Source organism: Centruroides sculpturatus, unplaced genomic scaffold, assembly GCF_000671375.1.
Source record: "Centruroides sculpturatus isolate CEXI.00-Female unplaced genomic scaffold, Cexi_2.0 scaffold1698, whole genome shotgun sequence".
Lineage (NCBI taxonomy): Eukaryota > Metazoa > Arthropoda > Arachnida > Scorpiones > Buthidae > Centruroides > Centruroides sculpturatus.
In genome coordinates this window covers 33,206-56,125 of record NW_019385811.1, presented here as the reverse complement: position 1 = coordinate 56,125, position 22,920 = coordinate 33,206, and the positions used below count along the sequence as shown (strand labels likewise).

General features: G+C 27.1%; 1 protein-coding gene across 3 annotated transcripts in view; it reads right to left on the bottom strand.

Moving 5' to 3' along the window:
• LOC111642265 (pericentriolar material 1 protein-like) overlaps positions 1-22,920 on the bottom strand; it is a 55,808-nt gene that overhangs the window by 27,895 nt on the left and 4,993 nt on the right. Inside the window, exons 2-5 of one of the 3 annotated variants that reach the window (XM_023388588.1) lie at positions 10,604-10,762; positions 6,312-6,397; positions 2,927-3,146; positions 2,118-2,275 (exon numbers count right to left, since the gene is read on the bottom strand). In XM_023388588.1, the coding sequence (XP_023244356.1) occupies positions 2,118-2,275; positions 2,927-3,146; positions 6,312-6,397; positions 10,604-10,762 (623 nt within the window). The remainder of the gene's footprint in view (positions 1-2,117; positions 2,276-2,926; positions 3,147-6,311; positions 6,398-10,603; positions 10,763-22,920) is intronic. The other 2 variants (XM_023388589.1, XM_023388590.1) reach the window with 2 other exon arrangements.

Below are 22,920 nucleotides of genomic sequence, written 5' to 3'. Positions count from 1 at the left end.
TTTCATAAACTAAGTTTTTGTAAATATATATATATATTTACAAAAACTTAGTTTATGAAAATTAAACAATTGTTGTTATTAAAAAGAATCTATAAATATTTTCTATTTTAATTATTAGTATAATTATTAGAATTCAAATATCTTACTTTTCAAAAAAAATGCTCATTTAATAAATGTAACATTATTTTTCAACAGATATAAGATATTTAAAATGGCAAACAATATTTATATTTATATACATCACTTCTGACATTAAAAAACTTTAGTTATAACACATACATACAATTGAATTGATTAAAATAATAACTTTTTAACAAATGAAAACAATCAAACAAATCAGTTAATTCCTAATTCTATATATTTTTATCATGGAATCAAACTTTTATGAAATAACATGTATTAAGCTGTTTTGTTGTAATTATTGATAAATGTTAATAAATCAAAATACTAATCAGATTACTAAACAATACAATCAATACAAATATTTAGATTAAGTGAAAAGTAGATAGAGTATTTGTTATTATTATTGTCATACTTTGTATACTTATTGCTTATTACTGTCCTACTGATGCTTTTATGTAATATTTTTATAATTAATACAATATATAAATAAAAAAAATTAAAGTTATAAACAAATTTTATTCATTATCAATATCAAACACATTATTGCTGTGGATAATAAGCAATTATATGCAATTAGCATTTCTAATGATAAAATTTATAAAATTAATGAGAATGCAAATTGAAAGAGATTATAAATTGTGCATTTTAATTTTTTGTATTTTTAAATTTATAACTACTTAAAACTTTTTTTGTATGTTTTTAATAAAGGTAAATATTACAAGAAACATTTTTCTATTATATGATATAATATATTTCTTTCTTCCAAGAACTTGAGAACATTAACTAATATATCTGTTGAACCTCAGGGGTCCGTGGGCATAGTATGATAAATACTGCATTACTTGAATTATTTGGGTACCCAGGTAACAAAAACTAAGTATCTAGGTACAAAAATGTTTACAGTGCTCAGTACTAACTTATTACTATATCACTTTCAACAAAATCTGATCTTAAAATGTCAGATTCAAATATATTTTCCAAGGTAAAAATTTATTATTTTTTAAATAAATATTCCATTATTATTGTTATAACAATAAAGACTTGCAATCCATAAATTAAACAAAATCAAAAATAGATAAAATTTGAAAACAATCTTAACTTATTTTTCTAATTATTTTAGTACAAAAATTTTACATTTTAGTACAGTGAAATCTCACTTAATGAGCATAATTCATTCCAGAATCTTACTTGTATTACAAAATACTCATTAAGAGAAAAAATTTTTCCCACATATATGAATGTAAAATACAATAGTGTGTTCCATGCCGAAAAAATACTCAAATATTTTGTGTGTAATGTTTATTCAAAGAAAATTATACAATATACATTGTTAAGGAGTGTGAATCCTCTTCATCTTTTCTTCTAGAGCAGAATGAACCAACCAGGAATGTGAATTCAATTTGAAAAAAAAAGGTCTCAAACAGGCAAACGATATGCCAAACTTTTGGGCTATGTAAAGGCTATAATTAAATATTAGAAATTAATTAATTTGATTAGAGATAGGCAGTTATGCTTCCATCTCATATTAAATTTAATAATTATAAATAATTAATTTTTAACTTAGATATTTCTGAAATTTAATTTGGAATTGGTCATTAAATTTAATACAAGATGGCAGCATAACTGCCTACCTCTAGTCAAATTAATTAATTTCTAATATTTAATTATAGCCTGTACATAGCCCAAGAATTTGGCATATCGTTTGGCATGTTTGTTATGTAAAGGACTATGGTTGTTGATGTTTATATGTAATATGTGTAAAGACAAGTTTGGAAAAATATGTGATCACAAGTGACACTAAGATGCTAGCAAAATGAGTGCTAAACACAGACTGATGGTGCATGTGCACAATCCGGGATTTCCCCTCTTCTTGTCACTCATTATGCAAAATGACGCTCATTAAGCAAGTCAGTTTTTTACAATTTGTTTTGCTCATTATGCAAGGTTTCACTGTATTTAAATTATTATTTATATAAAAATCTAAAAATACTTACTTGTTGAAGGCACTGGTGTAAATACTGTATTTCTAATTGTTGAAGGTAAATCATATGATAACATTGACTCAAACTTAATAATAATTGTTGCTGCTGCTGAAACTGGTGTGTATGTTGGTGTAAAATATCTGAAACAACAGGACAAGATCGACCAACAGCTATATTAAAAAGTAAAAATAATTCATTATATTTTTAATCTCACATACTTTAATAGAAATAAAATTAATGATATTGATTAAATTAAATTCCTAAATAAAATTATGTGATTCATCATTGTGATATAATGCTTTATGAAATTATCATTATTTTAACACTTATAATACTAAACTTCATTTTATTTGTAATGTAACTTCTATCTAAATGTTTTTAGATCTGACATTTATACAGAAACTTCATCTTTAGTTTTTGTTTAGTTTTTCAATTAAATTATTCATTCTATACTTCAAAAAATAATTCTATTAAAAAAAAATAATATTTTTCTTTTTGTAATCTTGACTTAGAGCATTTCTATATAAAGTTTTTAAAGTATTTCCATTTTACATAAAATTGTCATTAAAAAAATAATAATAAATAGTGAATCAAACTTAAATAAATATGGCATAATTCCATTCTTTTCCCAAACTGCTAATATACCTTAATGCAAAACTGCATTACAGTTTAGATAATGAAAGAAGATACATTTTACTAAATTTATAAGTACATCACAAACAAAAACACATTGGCTATATAATACCTAAGAAAATCTTAGCTTCCCTAAAAACAAACCCAAAATCATATTAATATAGTTTATAATATAATTAATAATTTACCTAAAGATGGTGAAGATAATGAACAAGACATCAAACAACTTGTTAATGTTTGCTGATCTTGAAATATTGACTGACATAATGTATTCATATGTTCTAACTGCTGATGGATATGCTGAGTGAACTGTTGCCACACAGTTAAATTACAAGTCCCATCAGATGATATTAAATTCTGGACAGATACTGGTTCTTCTAAATGTAATCTATTTGTACCATAAACATTCTGAAAAATAATATATATACATAAAATTACAAATGAAAATATATAAATTTTCTGATTAATAACCTGTAATATTAAGAAATTATTGACCATTTTGTTTTTCTTTTTTCTGTTTTAGCATAAAATTTGGTTTAGGGTTTTTATTATTATGTTATACTAAATAATGAGATTAGATATGTAAAAGATTTAATTATAAAATATTTAGTTAAAATAATATAAATGGTAAATGCAATAAATCACAAAATTTTTGTTGTTCTATCAACAGTTAATAGATTATATAAGGATAAAAATCAAAGGAACAAAATTCAATTGCATGCTATCTTATGTATCATCATTAAGCTGTAATTTTATAATTTTATTACAGCTTAATGATGGAAGTGGTTGGGGGAAAAAAAACCACCTTAAACTTAAATTGACAAAGTTATGTCAATATTCACAATCAAAGATCAAGAGTTGGAGTTAGAAGTTAGCCAATAAGCATTTATGTATAGTACAATGCAGTAGTATTAAAAGCAAATGGCAATTTGTTAACTTCTAACTCTAAACTCTAACTGCTGATCCTTGACTGTGAGTATGACTGTAAATGACTAAATATAAGTAAAAGTCAATAATATAAAGTATATATAATTGAAAAAAATTTCTGTTTTAATCATTTTATAATTTCCATTTATTTGATTAACAGAAAACTAAATTTTGCTACATTTCTTAAATTCTAAGAAGCACATGTTTTTACATGTTAACATTATATTTCTTCAACCAAAACATATTTTATAGTTGATGGAATTTTATAATTTATGCCAAAAGAAAGTACTTGAATTTGATTCATACATCAGTGGATGTAAAAATGCAGGTAAGTATATATTTATTATGATGATCTCCTTACTTCCTCTCATAATGAATTATGAGAGAAAGTGACTCCTTACTTTGGATGATCTCTGTATCTACTGTATGTAAATAAAAATATTCAAATAAATTAGCTTAAATTATTCAAATTAGCTGTTTTGTATTAATAATAAAGTTAGTTAAAAATTTATATTTAAAATAACTTCAAATTGATTATCTTAATTTTATTCTTTAAAAAATAATTCATATTATACAAGAGAAAATATGATAATCGCCAATGTTTAGTAGATTTTCTTCAAATATAAAAAATTTTAGGTAATTTACAATGTCGTTGTATGCATTTGTAATTATATAATACCAATATAATTTTTAAACTTTAATATATAATATTCTAGGTAAGGCAAGGCTTTTTCATTAAATATTTTATTATATATTTAATTATTAACCAATTTGATGATAATACCATATTTGTTTGATTCTAAGATACAACATAATTTTGACCAATAAAATTTTAATGTTTTTGGATGAAAATATAATTGATTATTTTAAAATCTAATTTTTGTTAAGTAACAAATTTGGAAAACAGTATAAATGCCATAAAATATATAATGTTTAGAAGCTGTTTCCATTTTCTTTTGCATATACAATATTACATGCTGTATTATAATGCCACTTTAAAAGCATGTTAAACATTAAGGAGTTTAAATTAAGTATTCATTACCAGTATCTAAACTAAAGATATAACTACAGACCCCAAACCAAGCAACCATCTTTGAAGCAAATTGAACATGCATCCACCATGACTGTATATACAAATGCTCCTTGACTTACAAACATGACTAGTTCTTGGAGTTTTGTTGCAAAACAAGGAATAGCTGCACTGAATAATATACAACCATTCATATGAACGTTTACAAATGCAGTAATCCATCAATAAATGTAATTTATTGACCTTTAAAATGAGCAAGTTTGGTGTACATTGGTTTTGGGCTATGCACACAGTATTGATGATCTGATGTAGTTGAGTCAGGTATTTGAGCTTCATATTGCTTTTGCACACTTCACTCATCATAGATATCATCAATTTGTTCAATATCATCATATATGTTAGTCAAATATGTTTTCTTCAGTGGTTTTACAGCACTATTGCTGTCTCTATAGATGCTGAGGAAAATCAAACTTCATAGAAACTGATGTTTCATGCAAACAGGTATATCCATTCTGTGTGTAAAAACAGTTAGGTGCAATTGTAGTGTTCTTTGCAGTCAGCACTTTTGCTGACTGCAAAGAACACTACAATTGCTTGGTTTCCATTTGTCATGGTGTATCGATGTTAACCACAAATCAAAGTATTGCTTGTTGTTAGGAAGCCTGTCAGCAAAATATCACTTGTGTGATTGTTTTACATACCAAAAAAAAAAAGTACTATATTATCGGTGGGCAATCAAAACCTCGTAATGCCAATATTTGCTCATATTTGAATTACAGCATTAGTGGATAACTAAACACATTTCTCATGATCTGTAAAACTCTCGTAGGTCCCAATTCAAACTTAGATCAATATATAAATAAAAAATAATCAACATAGGATAATAACAAACTTCTGAAGGAAGTTTAATGTTTCTCCTAAAAAATTTATTCAGGAGTTATGAGATTTTAATCACCAACCAACGATATAGTATCAGAGCAACCAAGTCTATACCTAACATACCAGTAAAATATGATACTAAATCCTTTTTTTTTAAATATTTTGTCATACAATCAACTGCATAGCAACTTGATGGCATTCCTGTTATGCTCCCATGATAATTCCTGCACACACAAGCTTAAATAAATAGCAATTATACCAGAAATAGTTAATAAGTCAGCGCATAACAATCTATCCACAGCATATGCACTTTCTGCCTTTGTTGTGGTGGTGCCTAATTTCTTTGACATCAGACTAGCTTATACATTAATTTTTATCTGATTCAGGGTCTAGTAGTTAGATGTTGTTGAACTAAACTAATAGGATACTAAAAAAGTTTGACATGTAGTCTATGTTGAAAAGTTTTATGTATTTCATTGATTATTGAGCAGTATAGACAAACAAACATCTATTATTGATGTATAACACACCACATGGTCTACTCCTAGCTTTTGATTTGTTGTACTAAACTACAAATATAAGACACCTGTTTTTTCTTCTCCATTTTGGAAAAGAAAAAAAATGGGTAAAATTGTGTGTCTTCAATTTAAGGAAATATAGTATTACATTTATTTAGATACAACAAACAATTTTAAAGTATTTTTTAAATGTATTAAACAATTTTATTAAATACTTGCCTCTTGATTGTGTGATGCTGAAATATGATTTCTTTGTTGTTCTTGATGAAAATTTTTTTTAACATTCCATCTATTTATTCCATCACCTTGTGTGTAAAAAGTAATATAATTATAAGCTTATACAAAATAAAATTATATTTTATAATATAATTAAATACATATCAATTGTTAAGAAATTATAAGCATTACACTTAAAACTTAGCGTGAAATAGCAATGTTTACAAAAGAAAAAAAAAGAAAAACTACTAAATTGATTGATCTTTTATTAAAAATTAATACTGTTACTGAAAAGAAATACCTTTCACAATTAATTTGGCATGATAATGAATACAGACATAATTTATTTGTATTGTTAGCAATATAAACAAAAGAAAATGAAAGACATAAATGATAAACAATAGATTGAAATAAAATAACATTTCAAAATGTACCATAAGTCAGCACATAAGTGAGCTTTCTGATAAAAAAAACTATGGTGTGATAAATCCTTAACACGTTGACATGGTCGTGCTGGTTAGGGCTGTAAAGAGTATTTCAACCTCCCAATGTTGCTATAACCTATATAGTTTCCGTCAAGGTTAAATTATCCTGGCTTCATAAGACATTCTTTTATATCCTAGTGGTGGCCTCTTGTGCACATCTATAAAGTTGGCTCTGACCACCGGCAGTTTGTATGGCTGTTTGTGGGCCTAATTACTACGATTGCCAGTGTGTTGTATGGCTGTGCACGGGTCTGACTGGTACAACTGCCAGCATGTCAGATGGCGATTAACGTGTTAAAATTTATAGCAAATTACATATAGCTTAATAGCTATATAAGAAAATTTATTTCAAAATGTAGTTTCACTGATTTTATTGGATAGAAACTAGACAACAACTAAAAAATTGAAATGCAATAAAACAAATATTAACAACAAAGGATTATAACTTCATAAAAAAATTGATTATTAAAATACAACTTTCAATTAATGTTTACCTCTTTTCATACTATAGATAAATTAAAAGATTAAAATTATCTCTATGCTAAAAATTGCTTAAACAATCCAATACTTCTTAGCTGTCTCACTTACTTGTGAATCTTTAAATTTTAATTAATCTTTTTTCAAGGAAATGATTTATTTGTAAAATTGATTTTATTGAATCCAAAAATTAAATGAGTTCAAGTCCAAAAAAACTAATTTCTTCATTAAGTTATTTTTCTGTTTATCTTTCCTCATAAGAGAAGTTATTTTCTTTCTTGTCAACTTTTAATTTCTGTTAAATTTTCCTAATATTTTCTACTGTCTCACTAATATACTTCCTTATGATCATTGCTCAATCTTTGTTTTGAAATTGTAATTTTATTTCACCTATTTGTGTGAAAATTAGATCTTGTATCCTCAAACCATTTTATCACCACATTTGATTTTTTCCTACTATTTTTTATCTCTATTATTTATCCCTTTTAATTTTACAACTATTTTACAACATATCATTCTAAGTCAAATGTTAACTCTTTAAACAGAACAAGAGTAATAATACAATATAAATGAATGAAAATTTCAGTTATTTCTGTAAAATATTTATATATATATAGTAGAGCATCAATTATCTGAATCAATTGGGGACTGGAGTTGTTTGGAAAATTGATTTTTTGGATAACAGATTATGTACGAAAAAATATATTAACCGTGTTTTTCAACCTTTTTCATTAAGTGGCACCCGATTGAAAAATAAAAAATTGTGACAGCCTTGACCAGCAACAGATCTAGAATCTGAATAAGGGGGGGACTAATGGGTCAGATGAATTTTTTGCAAAAACAAATATTATGCGCAACGCTGGGGTGGGATCCAGGGAGGGAGTCCTCTCCCCAGGAGGAAAAATTTTAAAAATTGACAGTTTGAAGTAGCATTTTAATGCAAAAAAAGCGTTTCTACGTGTTCAAAATCAAAATTTAAGTCCATTGAATTTTGTCGAAATACCTACATGTAAAAATAATAGTCTCGCTGTTGTTTTTTAAATCTAGTTTTATTATCAAATATATCATCATTTTATATTATCATTTTATTGATAAACAATTTTTGTTATGTTTTTTATACTATTTTGATGTATATATAAAACAAATATTTCATTACTTTTTTCTTATCTTTTTCATATCAATTTAAAAAATTTAAATTAAAAAAAAATGATAAAAACTTGTTTATTTGTTATCATTGCTTTTGAATACTATAAAAATACTGTAAGATGCATCTACTTTGAGATTGAAACCACACGCTTTTCAAAGTACAATGCAATGCTTTTTAAAGTATATACAAGACACAAGTGTCCATGTCATTCTTCTTTGCTGGTTGGCCTGGTACCAGGACTGGGAATGTGAAGGCCAAGCAATGTGGTTTGGGCAAACTCGTGACAAAGTCGTGTGTACACATAGCATAGAACATTATATTAACATGCAATTAGTCATCGTTTCTTTGCTTACTAGATATTGCATAGCAAAATAGAACTGACAATGAGTTATCTTGAACTACACTTAAGTAAATTTCCAAGAAAATGCCTAAAAGGCCCTAAACTTTGCAACACCCCAATCGTGGCACCATGGCTGAAAAACACTGTATTTACCTACCCCATGTTGAAATTCATTCAAATCCTGGCATGTCCTTAAACACCCTCTCATAGTCATGCCAGTGCTGCCAGCTAAAACACAAACTCTAACAAAAATAATATTGGAGTAGCTGAAGACATAGTCAAAGATTGCAGCACAACAGCACTAGCGGAAATTTAAATTTGCTGACTGGAAGTTTTTGGTTAATTGATGTTTCGGTTGATCGACATTCGGATAATCGATGCTCTACTCTATATATTTAACAATTTAAAATAAATATGTTCAAACTTCTTATTAATCCTATATCATTAAAATACAAAATAATATATAAGCAGTTTAGTTTACAGAAATTTTATAGTTTAGAAAAAGAAAGAATTCTTACAATCATTAAGCAAGTTAATTGCCAGAATAATTTTGATAACTGATATGAATGATATTTGGACAAATACAAGATAGAATTAAAAAATATAAGGTAAAAATATAGATATCATAAATAATGTATATATTAAACAATTTTATTAAATGTAACAATAATTTCACTTTAATCCCCTTGACTAAATCCTATTCCAATAGTACTTCCACTTTTGAAGCAGTTAGGAAAATCATTTACTCCTAACACTTCAGATGTTCTATCATAGCTATTTGGATCTTTACAATTGATCAAAAACATGTTATTTTCATAAACTTCTTAATCTTGGGACTAGCTAAAAGAAATTGCAGCAGCCAAGTATTGCAAGTGAAGGCATACAATAATTATTTCATCAATCAAATTACATGCCCATTTCTGTAGCCTTTTTTCATAAAATGCTTTTTGTAAAGTTTCATATCATGTTCTAATAGACTCTTGTTCTGAATTCATATCACTGTTCCAAAACATATTCAAACCACACAATTTCCTGAAGGGAGAAAAGACAACTTTCCTATTGATTTACACTAGATGTTATCTTCAAATGTGATAAATTCAGTTCTTTCCATTAAGAACTCTATATGTTTGTCTCGGGACTGTAGTTATAACAACATTCATCTTCAGTAATCAAAAACTTGTTAAAAAATTTATTCTAAGCTTGTACAATGAGAATCCCAACAAAGTAGTCTCTGTTTGTTATGATAAAAAGTATGAAACAAGCCAGCACCACTATGTTTCATTTTCAAATATTTCATCAAAATTCCTTAAACTGAACAAAATGAAATATTTAAATCAGCCATTTTTCTTGACTGTTAGCTTTTTCTTTGCTTGAAATCATTTCAGTGTTTTTGAAATGTTTACACATGTTGTAAACATTGGCTTCATCATTGGTCAATCTTTGATTCAGAAGTACCATAAAATTACTTAAACCATTGGCAAATTGTTTGAGTCACATCATCATCTCTAAATTTTTACAAGCATTTATGCTACCATCTGAGTTTCAAGCAATATTTCATATTTATTCAATTTTCAGTTTCATTGCTACATAAAACATACATTTACAAAAATCTTTGATTATCTCTAGCTCATGAATTAAGTTTAAATCTGTCAACAGCTACTTAGAAAAATAGTAGGCACAAGCTCCACCAATTCATTTTATCCATTATATTATTGTTTCATATGTTATCATAAATTCATATATATATATTTTTTTAAATCACATTTGTAAAACAAATTAAAACTGAATATAATGTTATTTTTTTATTAATGAGTTTTTAAAATTAAAAAACTTCATTATTATATACCTTTAAAATTAGGTTGTGAACCAAATCTATTATCATGCTGCCTTGAAGCAGTTATCTGTTCACTTTGCATAGCTTCTTTTCTATATGACTGTTGTGCAGATTGTAATTTATTTTGCATTTGCCATAATTTTTCCTCACAGGGTGCTTCTGTTTCACTTCCTATAAATTATAAAATTTAACACACAAATTAAAAGTCTAACTAAAAATATATTTTATTTTCAATCACTTATAACACTAATAACTCATTTGGAAGATATTTGATATTAATACTTCACTTGTAGATGGTAACATTTACTGATGCATTACTATTAAAAAAAATGTCTCATTTAATAAGTCTTTAAACATTTCATAATTAAAAAAAAAACACTTAAATTTCACATAGATTCATTTATATAGAATATATACAGATAAAAAATATTTATTCATAATATGGTTTTGCTGATGTATATTTTTAAAATAAGTACATTCATTTAATAAACTAAACATAATAAAAAACTTTATGCTTCAAATAAAACAAAGATAAATGTAATCAAATTATTACTTTCATTTTCAAAGATTGAAATCAAAGAATATATCTGACAATAATAATAATAATTATTTCTGGATTTACTCCAGTGCTTTATTGTGTATCTCAGAACTATTTTTAAAAAGACTAAATGAAATTCCAAAAATTACATGTGTTTTAACTCAGATTACTTAATGTAAAAAAATAAAATATGATCAATGTGTCATCTTTGGCATTCAATTGCTTTTCTTAACATTTAAATTTTGTATTTAATACTTTATATATTGGTCAAAACTATTAGGCTAGCATGTGATTGTGCTTCTGGAGAGGCAAAGAATTTTCCAACATCTCATTGGCAACCTCATCAATTCCATGCCACACACACACACACACACAGCAGTTTTGGCTGTTCGTTGAGATCATATGCTCTACTAAAGCTGGGAAAATACTCTAATATTTAAAGTCAAACTGCAATTCTATAGGCTTATCCAATCCACTTTAATCTTTTAAAAGAAAGCACTTTAACTCTATTTTTTGAACTTGAGAAGTTAGAAGCTAAACCTATATATATTAAGTGTTATAAAAAAAACATTTTGAAAACAGAATAAAATAAAAAGATGAAGTTTGTTTTTATTTTCTTTATATTCTTTAAGAACAAATTACAATTAACTTTGTCAATTTTGGAGAGGAATAACGTAAGTCATCTACAGGGTATAAGTTATCATAGCAAATGGTCTTCTATGCTTATTAAAAATTTCAAAACAAAACGTTGTCATTTAGTGAAAATGGAAAAAATAAATGTCCATGAATTTCATAAAACAAATTCTCAAACTGAATTAGCTAAATACAGTAGAGCATCGATTATATGACCCGATTAACCGTCACCTTGGTTAACTGACCGCGTTCTAGTTGGCAAATTTCAAATGTCCGCTAGTGATGTGGCGCTACAATATTTGGCTATGTCTTGGCTACTTTAATATTATTTTTGTTAAATTTTTGCATGTTTTAGCTGACTACACTGGCTCGACCATGAAAGGGAGGCCAATATTTAAATGAGGCTTAATTTTTTAACTATGAGTGGTTGTGTTAAGATTAATCATATTCGTTTTGTAAACTGCACTTAAGTTAAGCGTCATCTGTTCATTTTTTATGTCCGGTCATTGAAAGACCGCTATGGATCGAGTGTCAGTTGTATATACAAAAGGTAAATTGTTTACAAACTGAGTCTTTGTCTATTCTCTGATAAATGTACACTTTTATTTTGTCAATTGTTCACGCTAGCAGATGTCTTGTGTGTAAGATCCAAGTCGGATGTGCGCAAGCTAATAAATGTTTTTGTTAACCGCTTCCTCTCCGATCAATTTTTAATTACATTATAATTAAACATAAATAATACTTAAAACTGAAAAAAAACGAAAGAAATGAGTTATTTTTGAAAAAAAAGCTTCAAACTTTATTTTCCATTGTCTCACCTTTCTGCGAAATTTGACACTGATGAGTCATTATGTTTACAGCTGGATGAAGTTGAGAACAGCTGGTGTTGGATTTCCCGGGACATTCTCATAAAACTTACAGGAGGCGAAGGGTTTATAGTAGGGTGAATACTAGCTGGCTGTATATTTTTAAACATTTTTCAACGTACAGTACAGTAAAGTACGGTACTGTATTTATTTTGTGCAAAATAAAGAAATAATTTTTAATGATGCAATAGCGACAATTATTATTTAAAAAAAAAATTTGATAGGCTTAACATGGAGGAAAATTCAACGTGAAGTAGGTTAATAGCGATATACTAATATACTAATTACATGGGATATAATAATATACTACACTAATAATGGATTTTTTCATACTTTTCGGTTATCCGACTAACCCCAGCCCCCAATTGAGTCAGATAATCGATGCTCTACTGTATCTTCAATTAAAACAGAATTTTTGTTCTTTTCATAAAGTTAAAATATTTTAAACAATTTTCTATTTTTTGGTTAAACTAAAAAATACTAGATTTTTCTGGAACTGTGAATAAATTTTGTTGAAGAAGATTAAGTGTAAGATTAAGATAATGCAGTGACAGTGATATATCAATTAATAGACTTTTTTTTTTGAGAACTTTACTCATTAACATCAAGTATGGTGACATCAGCAATTGAAGTAGACTAAAGTTCAAGTTATTTTGCTATTGTTTTGAATGTCCAGATTACAGATGAAGTTAATGAAGCTATTGGAACATTTAGGAAGAATTCAGCAGCAGGTACAAACAATTTCTCTCTTTCCTTAATTTAACTTGAAGGTGAAAAATTAAATGACCAATAAGATTTCATCAGAGTGGAAAGTAATTTTGATAATAATCATATGCAAAAAAGAAATGGATGATCCTTAAAATTATCATCTGATTTCTCTTTTGCCTGTAATTTGAAAAGTTTTTATTTCAATACTTGCAAATGGATTTAAAGAATGGCTAAAGCTCAAAAATACAAATGACCAGCAATTTGGATATCAAGAGAACAAATGAACAATGTTTATGGTTTTTATTTTGTATATATTCATTCATATGTAATTAATTATGTAAGGAAAGACAATGACAATATGTTATGTGGATCAATGTTAAACATTAATGATTCATTCATATTAAACAATAAGATTATTAACTTCAATCTTAAAAAATGTTTTATTCAACTCTGATTAAATAAATTCTTTATAGTTATGAGAAAATGTAGTATACCATTATATGGAACAAATTGTTTTTAAACAATACTGTTATTCTCTACAAACATTTGCTTTTCAATTGTGAAAAATTGGTAGAAATTAAGAAAACATAAAATTTAATGTAGGAAACAATGTTCATAACTTGCAAAAAAATCAGACTAATAGTNATATTCATTGACACAATTTAATTATAGCACATATTCTTCATTGAATATATAATTTTGACATATCACAATCCCTCTGCAGCAACTAGAAAATGTTGATGCAATTTTATGATGTTTGTGCAATTGAAAGTGTCTCCCCTAATAATCAATAATGCAAAAGTTGTAACTGTATGAGCTGTACAGTGTAATGGTGCAAGTATAAAAAAAATTGGCCTCATTATTTAATTGGCACACATTACATATCTATAAGTAGAAAAACAAATCAACAATTTTCTATCAAATTCACATATTATATAAGATAATAAAGAGAATTATTGGTAATAGCTGTACTTTTCTCCAAACATTTCTTTGAATCCCATTTTATAATCAGCTGCTGATAAAAATATTACTAGAACAGAATTCTTCTATTTGTTCAATCCAATTTAACTGAATTTAATCTAAAATGTAAGTAAATATTTTAATTTTACACATCATCAATTGAAATATGTAACAGCTGGGAGTATAGTTCTCAGCAAGCAGCTACACATGCAAGTTATGTTGTAGCATACAATATTGCTAAAAGTAACAAAGCTCTCTCTGATGGAGAGTTTGTTAAACAATGCATGCTCAAAGTTTGCGATATTTTATGTCCTNCAACGACAAAAACAATCTTTAATAACGTACATTCAACTTCTCCGTAATGCGTCGAACGAAACTGTAAGTGGAGACAAGTCGATAACGTAACAGACTAGATAATAAAAGTAAGAAGAGTTGTTGAAAATGCGGCTTGGACAGATTTTCTTAAATCAATCAAGCTTTTCTATGAACAACACTCATCCTCAAATATTCACTTTTATAAGATTGATAAATAGCATCCAAAACTTCTGGGATAATGACTGATATCGAATGATGGGCCACTCTAAATTGGTATGCCAAACTACGAAACATTTCTCCTACATTATATATGGCCATTTTAATATTAAAGATTGCATAAAATATAAATTAAATACAAAATATATATTATTTTTACAAGTGGCTAAATAATGAAGTGTCAACGAAAGACGTTTTCCAGGTGAAATAGAACTTCAAAGATGTGTATCTTCTTTAGCTATTATAGGTGTTATTTTTATTAAAATACTTTGGAAAGTATTCGTATCCTTATGGATATATCCCCTATAACAGTGTTTTTCAACCTTTTTCATTGAGTGGCACACCTAATTGAAAAATAATAAATCGTGACACCCTTGACCAGCGGCAGATCTAGAATCTGAATAAGGGGGGAACTAATGGGCCAGATGAATTTTTTGCGAAAACAAATATTACGCGCAACGCAAAAGTGTTTCTACGTGTTCAAAATCAAAATTTAAGTTTCATTGAATTTTGTCGAAATAATTACATTTAAAATAATAGTCTCGCTATTGTTTTTTAAATATAGTTTTATTATCAAATATATTATCATTTTATATTATTATTTTATTGATAAACAATTTTTGTCACGGTTTTTATACTATTTTGATGCATATATAAAATAAATATTTCATTACTTTTTTCTTACCTTTTTCATATCAATTTAGAAAATTTAAATTAAAAAAAAACGATAAAAACTTGTTTATTTGTTATCATTGCTTTTGAATACTATAAAAATACTGTAAGATGCATCTACTTTGAGATTGAAACCACACGCTTTTCAAAGTACAATGCAATGCTTTTTAAAGTATATACAAGACACAAGTGTCCATGTCATTCTTCTTTGCTGGTTGGCCTGGTACCAGGACTGGGAATGTGAAGGCCAAGCAATGTGGTTTGGGCAAACTCGTGACAAAGTCGTGTGTACACATAGCATAGAACATTATATTAACATGCAATTAGTCATCGTTTCTTTGCTTACTAGATATTGCATAGCAAAATAGAACTGACAATGAGTTATCTTGAACTACACTTAAGTAAATTTCCAAGAAAATGCCTAAAAGGCCCTAAACTTTGCAACACCCCAATCGTGGCACCATGGCTGAAAAACACTGTATTTACCTACCCCATGTTGAAATTCATTCAAATCCTGGCATGTCCTTAAACACCCTCTCATAGTCATGCCAGTGCTGCCAGCTAAAACACAAACTCTAACAAAAATAATATTGGAGTAGCTGAAGACATAGTCAAAGATTGCAGCACAACAGCACTAGCGGAAATTTAAATTTGCTGACTGGAAGTTTTTGGTTAATTGATGTTTCGGTTGATCGACATTCGGATAATCAAGAACTTGAGAACATTAACTAATATATCTGTTGAACCTCAGGGGTCCGTGGGCATAGTATGATAAATACTGCATTACTTGAATTATTTGGGTACCCAGGTAACAAAAACTAAGTATCTAGGTACAAAAATGTTTACAGTGCTCAGTACTAACTTATTACTATATCACTTTCAACAAAATCTGATCTTAAAATGTCAGATTCAAATATATTTTCCAAGGTAAAAATTTATTATTTTTTAAATAAATATTCCATTATTATTGTTATAACAATAAAGACTTGAAATCCATAAATTAAACAAAATCAAAAATAGATAAAATTTGAAAACAATCTTAACTTATTTTTCTAATTATTTTAGTACAAAAATTTTACATTTTAGTACAGTGAAATCTCACTTAATGAGCATAATTCATTCCAGAATCTTACTTGTATTACAAAATACTCATTAAGAGAAAAAATTTTTCCCACATATATGAATGTAAAATACAATAGTGTGTTCCATGCCGAAAAAATACTCAAATATTTTGTGTGTAATGTTTATTCAAAGAAAATTATACAATATACATTGTTAAGGAGTGTGAATCCTCTTCATCTTTTCTTCTAGAGCAGAATGAACCAACCAGGAATGTGAATTCAATTTGAAAAAAAAAGGTCTCAAACAGGCAAACGATATGCCAAACTTTTGGGCTATGTAAAGGCTATAATTAAATATTAGAAATTAATTAATTTGATTAGAGATAGGCAGTTATGCTTCCATCTCATATTAAATTTAATAATTATAAATAATTAATTTTTAACTTAGATATTTCTGAAATTTAATTTGGAATTGGTCATTAAATTTAATACAAGATGGCAGCATAACTGCCTACCTCTAGTCAAATTAATTAATTTCTAATATTTAATTATAGCCTGTACATAGCCCAAGAATTTGGCATATCGTTTGGCATGTTTGTTATGTAAAGGACTATGGTTGTTGATGTTTATATGTAATATGTGTAAAGACAAGTTTGGAAAAATATGTGATCACAAGTGACACTAAGATGCTAGCAAAATGAGTGCTAAACACAGACTGATGGTGCATGTGCACAATCCGGGATTTCCCCTCTTCTTGTCACTCATTATGCAAAATGACGCTCATTAAGCAAGTCAGTTTTTTACAATTTGTTTTGCTCATTATGCAAGGTTTCACTGTATTTAAATTATTATTTATATAAAAATCTAAAAATACTTACTTGTTGAAGGCACTGGTGTAAATACTGTATTTCTAATTGTTGAAGGTAAATCATATGATAACATTGACTCAAACTTAATAATAATTGTTGCTGCTGCTGAAACTGGTGTGTATGTTGGTGTAAAATATCTGAAACAACAGGACAAGATCGACCAACAGCTATATTAAAAAGTAAAAATAATTCATTATATTTTTAATCTCACATACTTTAATAGAAATAAAATTAATGATATTGATTAAATTAAATTCCTAAATAAAATTATGTGATTCATCATTGTGATATAATGCTTTATGAAATTATCATTATTTTAACACTTATAATACTAAACTTCATTTTATTTGTAATGTAACTTCTATCTAAATGTTTTTAGATCTGACATTTATACAGAAACTTCATCTTTAGTTTTTGTTTAGTTTTTCAATTAAATTATTCATTCTATACTTCAAAAAATAATTCTATTAAAAAAAAATAATATTTTTCTTTTTGTAATCTTGACTTAGAGCATTTCTATATAAAGTTTTTAAAGTATTTCCATTTTACATAAAATTGTCATTAAAAAAATAATAATAAANTCATAATTAAAAAAAAACACTTAAATTTCACATAGATTCATTTATATAGAATATATACAGATAAAAAATATTTATTCATAATATGGTTTTGCTGATGTATATTTTTAAAATAAGTACATTCATTTAATAAACTAAACATAATAAAAAACTTTATGCTTCAAATAAAACAAAGATAAATGTAATCAAATTATTACTTTCATTTTCAAAGATTGAAATCAAAGAATATATCTGACAATAATAATAATAATTATTTCTGGATTTACTCCAGTGCTTTATTGTGTATCTCAGAACTATTTTTAAAAAGACTAAATGAAATTCCAAAAATTACATGTGTTTTAACTCAGATTACTTAATGTAAAAAAATAAAATATGATCAATGTGTCATCTTTGGCATTCAATTGCTTTTCTTAACATTTAAATTTTGTATTTAATACTTTATATATTGGTCAAAACTATTAGGCTAGCATGTGATTGTGCTTCTGGAGAGGCAAAGAATTTTCCAACATCTCATTGGCAACCTCATCAATTCCATGCCACACACACACACACACACAGCAGTTTTGGCTGTTCGTTGAGATCATATGCTCTACTAAAGCTGGGAAAATACTCTAATATTTAAAGTCAAACTGCAATTCTATAGGCTTATCCAATCCACTTTAATCTTTTAAAAGAAAGCACTTTAACTCTATTTTTTGAACTTGAGAAGTTAGAAGCTAAACCTATATATATTAAGTGTTATAAAAAAAACATTTTGAAAACAGAATAAAATAAAAAGATGAAGTTTGTTTTTATTTTCTTTATATTCTTTAAGAACAAATTACAATTAACTTTGTCAATTTTGGAGAGGAATAACGTAAGTCATCTACAGGGTATAAGTTATCATAGCAAATGGTCTTCTATGCTTATTAAAAATTTCAAAACAAAACGTTGTCATTTAGTGAAAATGGAAAAAATAAATGTCCATGAATTTCATAAAACAAATTCTCAAACTGAATTAGCTAAATACAGTAGAGCATCGATTATATGACCCGATTAACCGTCACCTTGGTTAACTGACCGCGTTCTAGTTGGCAAATTTCAAATGTCCGCTAGTGATGTGGCGCTACAATATTTGGCTATGTCTTGGCTACTTTAATATTATTTTTGTTAAATTTTTGCATGTTTTAGCTGACTACACTGGCTCGACCATGAAAGGGAGGCCAATATTTAAATGAGGCTTAATTTTTTAACTATGAGTGGTTGTGTTAAGATTAATCATATTCGTTTTGTAAACTGCACTTAAGTTAAGCGTCATCTGTTCATTTTTTATGTCCGGTCATTGAAAGACCGCTATGGATCGAGTGTCAGTTGTATATACAAAAGGTAAATTGTTTACAAACTGAGTCTTTGTCTATTCTCTGATAAATGTACACTTTTATTTTGTCAATTGTTCACGCTAGCAGATGTCTTGTGTGTAAGATCCAAGTCGGATGTGCGCAAGCTAATAAATGTTTTTGTTAACCGCTTCCTCTCCGATCAATTTTTAATTACATTATAATTAAACATAAATAATACTTAAAACTGAAAAAAAACGAAAGAAATGAGTTATTTTTGAAAAAAAAGCTTCAAACTTTATTTTCCATTGTCTCACCTTTCTGCGAAATTTGACACTGATGAGTCATTATGTTTACAGCTGGATGAAGTTGAGAACAGCTGGTGTTGGATTTCCCGGGACATTCTCATAAAACTTACAGGAGGCGAAGGGTTTATAGTAGGGTGAATACTAGCTGGCTGTATATTTTTAAACATTTTTCAACGTACAGTACAGTAAAGTACGGTACTGTATTTATTTTGTGCAAAATAAAGAAATAATTTTTAATGATGCAATAGCGACAATTATTATTTAAAAAAAAAATTTGATAGGCTTAACATGGAGGAAAATTCAACGTGAAGTAGGTTAATAGCGATATACTAATATACTAATTACATGGGATATAATAATATACTACACTAATAATGGATTTTTTCATACTTTTCGGTTATCCGACTAACCCCAGCCCCCAATTGAGTCAGATAATCGATGCTCTACTGTATCTTCAATTAAAACAGAATTTTTGTTCTTTTCATAAAGTTAAAATATTTTAAACAATTTTCTATTTTTTGGTTAAACTAAAAAATACTAGATTTTTCTGGAACTGTGAATAAATTTTGTTGAAGAAGATTAAGTGTAAGATTAAGATAATGCAGTGACAGTGATATATCAATTAATAGACTTTTTTTTTTGAGAACTTTACTCATTAACATCAAGTATGGTGACATCAGCAATTGAAGTAGACTAAAGTTCAAGTTATTTTGCTATTGTTTTGAATGTCCAGATTACAGATGAAGTTAATGAAGCTATTGGAACATTTAGGAAGAATTCAGCAGCAGGTACAAACAATTTCTCTCTTTCCTTAATTTAACTTGAAGGTGAAAAATTAAATGACCAATAAGATTTCATCAGAGTGGAAAGTAATTTTGATAATAATCATATGCAAAAAAGAAATGGATGATCCTTAAAATTATCATCTGATTTCTCTTTTGCCTGTAATTTGAAAAGTTTTTATTTCAATACTTGCAAATGGATTTAAAGAATGGCTAAAGCTCAAAAATACAAATGACCAGCAATTTGGATATCAAGAGAACAAATGAACAATGTTTATGGTTTTTATTTTGTATATATTCATTCATATGTAATTAATTATGTAAGGAAAGACAATGACAATATGTTATGTGGATCAATGTTAAACATTAATGATTCATTCATATTAAACAATAAGATTATTAACTTCAATCTTAAAAAATGTTTTATTCAACTCTGATTAAATAAATTCTTTATAGTTATGAGAAAATGTAGTATACCATTATATGGAACAAATTGTTTTTAAACAATACTGTTATTCTCTACAAACATTTGCTTTTCAATTGTGAAAAATTGGTAGAAATTAAGAAAACATAAAATTTAATGTAGGAAACAATGTTCATAACTTGCAAAAAAATCAGACTAATAGTTTGCAAAAATTCTTCTATTAGCATTTTTTATAGAAATTATAATATATTATTATTCAACTTATGCTTTTTATTGTGTTTTGCTGAGCATAAGTTTGCTGCACAAAAATATTTTTCATAAATCACTAAAAGTTTTGAATTTGAAAAGTCTAAATTTTGATAAATTTTGAGATGGCAATTTCATAAATAATTTAATTATATTTCTTAGAATAAAGATGACAAATAGGTTATTTGTTGTTATATGATATTTTATAAAATAAAAAACCTAAGATTATATTAGAAATTGTGTGCTATTAACTAGGACACTGTGCAACTTTGTCATATTGCAAGAGAATTAAGGTAAAGCTGGAAAAAGAAGCAATTCCTGCCATTGTTAGGCATAGAAGTGGTGATCCTTGTACCTGATGAATGTAGACAGGTGAACTTTACACTTGCTGCCACAAAAGAGGTTATCCTTGTACCTGCCGGTATGGAGAGACAATCTTGCACTTGACAACATGAAGATGCAATCCAAGAACAAAGCAATCACCATCAATTGCTTTGTTCTTAGATCACAATTCAAAATCATCATTAACAAACAAAACACAAGAACAAAGCAATCAACAACAATTGCTTTGTTCTTGTGTTTTACAAATATAAACACCAACCGAAACCTGATGCATATCAAATAGACATCCACAACTGCCGTAAATAATTTGGCTATAATTTGAAAATAATAATAATTATGAATTACAAATGAATTTGACACTAGAGGGAGGCATTAGGTGCCATCTCGTATAACAATTATTATAATATTTAATTAAATAATTTAGATTAAACTGAAGAAAAGATTAAGCAACACATTGTTAGATTTTTTTACATTTAAATAGACCCACATTACATTTCTGGATTCCTCGTCTCAATTAATGGAAAATGGCAAAGTTTTATCAAAATTGACCCATTAAATTTTGAAAACAAACTCAATTCTATAAGTCCATAGAAGGCATGCTAGCAACTGTGAAACACTGTGTGACCAAGTTGTGCTGTTATGTGTGCTCATGAAACAACCTTATATCTTGTAAATGAAGTCATAAACCATCATTTTTTATTACATTTTTGAATTCCTCATCACAATTAATGAAAAATGGCAAAGTTTAATCAAAATAAGCCCATTATATTTTGAAAACAAAATTTTTTGAACGAACACAATTCTACCATTTCTAAACCACAATTCCACAATTTACCACAATTCTAAAAAACAACGAACACAAGCCACATAGAAAAGGCTTGCTAATGCTTTGCCTCAATTACTTTAAAAATATTACCATTAACACACCAGAAATTATACTAATAAAGAGAATTATCTTTAGAAGTTAAATATTAAAATAAAATTTAACTCTTCAATAAAACATTTTCATTAAGCTTTATTAGCTTTTTAGGGCATCAAAAACAACAATAAGAATTTGAGTCAAATTTAAATAATTATTAATAAATACCTTATATTCTAAGAAATGCATTACAACTTCTGCCAAACTGCAAATAAAGTAGCATCCATTTGGTACTCCATAATTTTGTTTGTAAATTTTTGAATTACATTTGAAATTATTATTAATGATCAACTAGAAAGCCTGTCTTTAAACAGATTTTTACAAAGCATTACCACTTCAAATGCTGGGATAGACATATAATGCCATTTCAGAAAATTTTAAAATGAAAACAATAATAGCATCATGAGTAAAAAATTAATGTTTATTCTGTTTAAAGTAATTTCTATATATATAGAATCTATGTATGTATATATACATATACATACATACAGAAATTACTTTAAATAGAATAAATTATTTAATATTCTATTATTAAATATTCTAATAATAATTCTCTTTTGCCTGTAATTTGAAAAG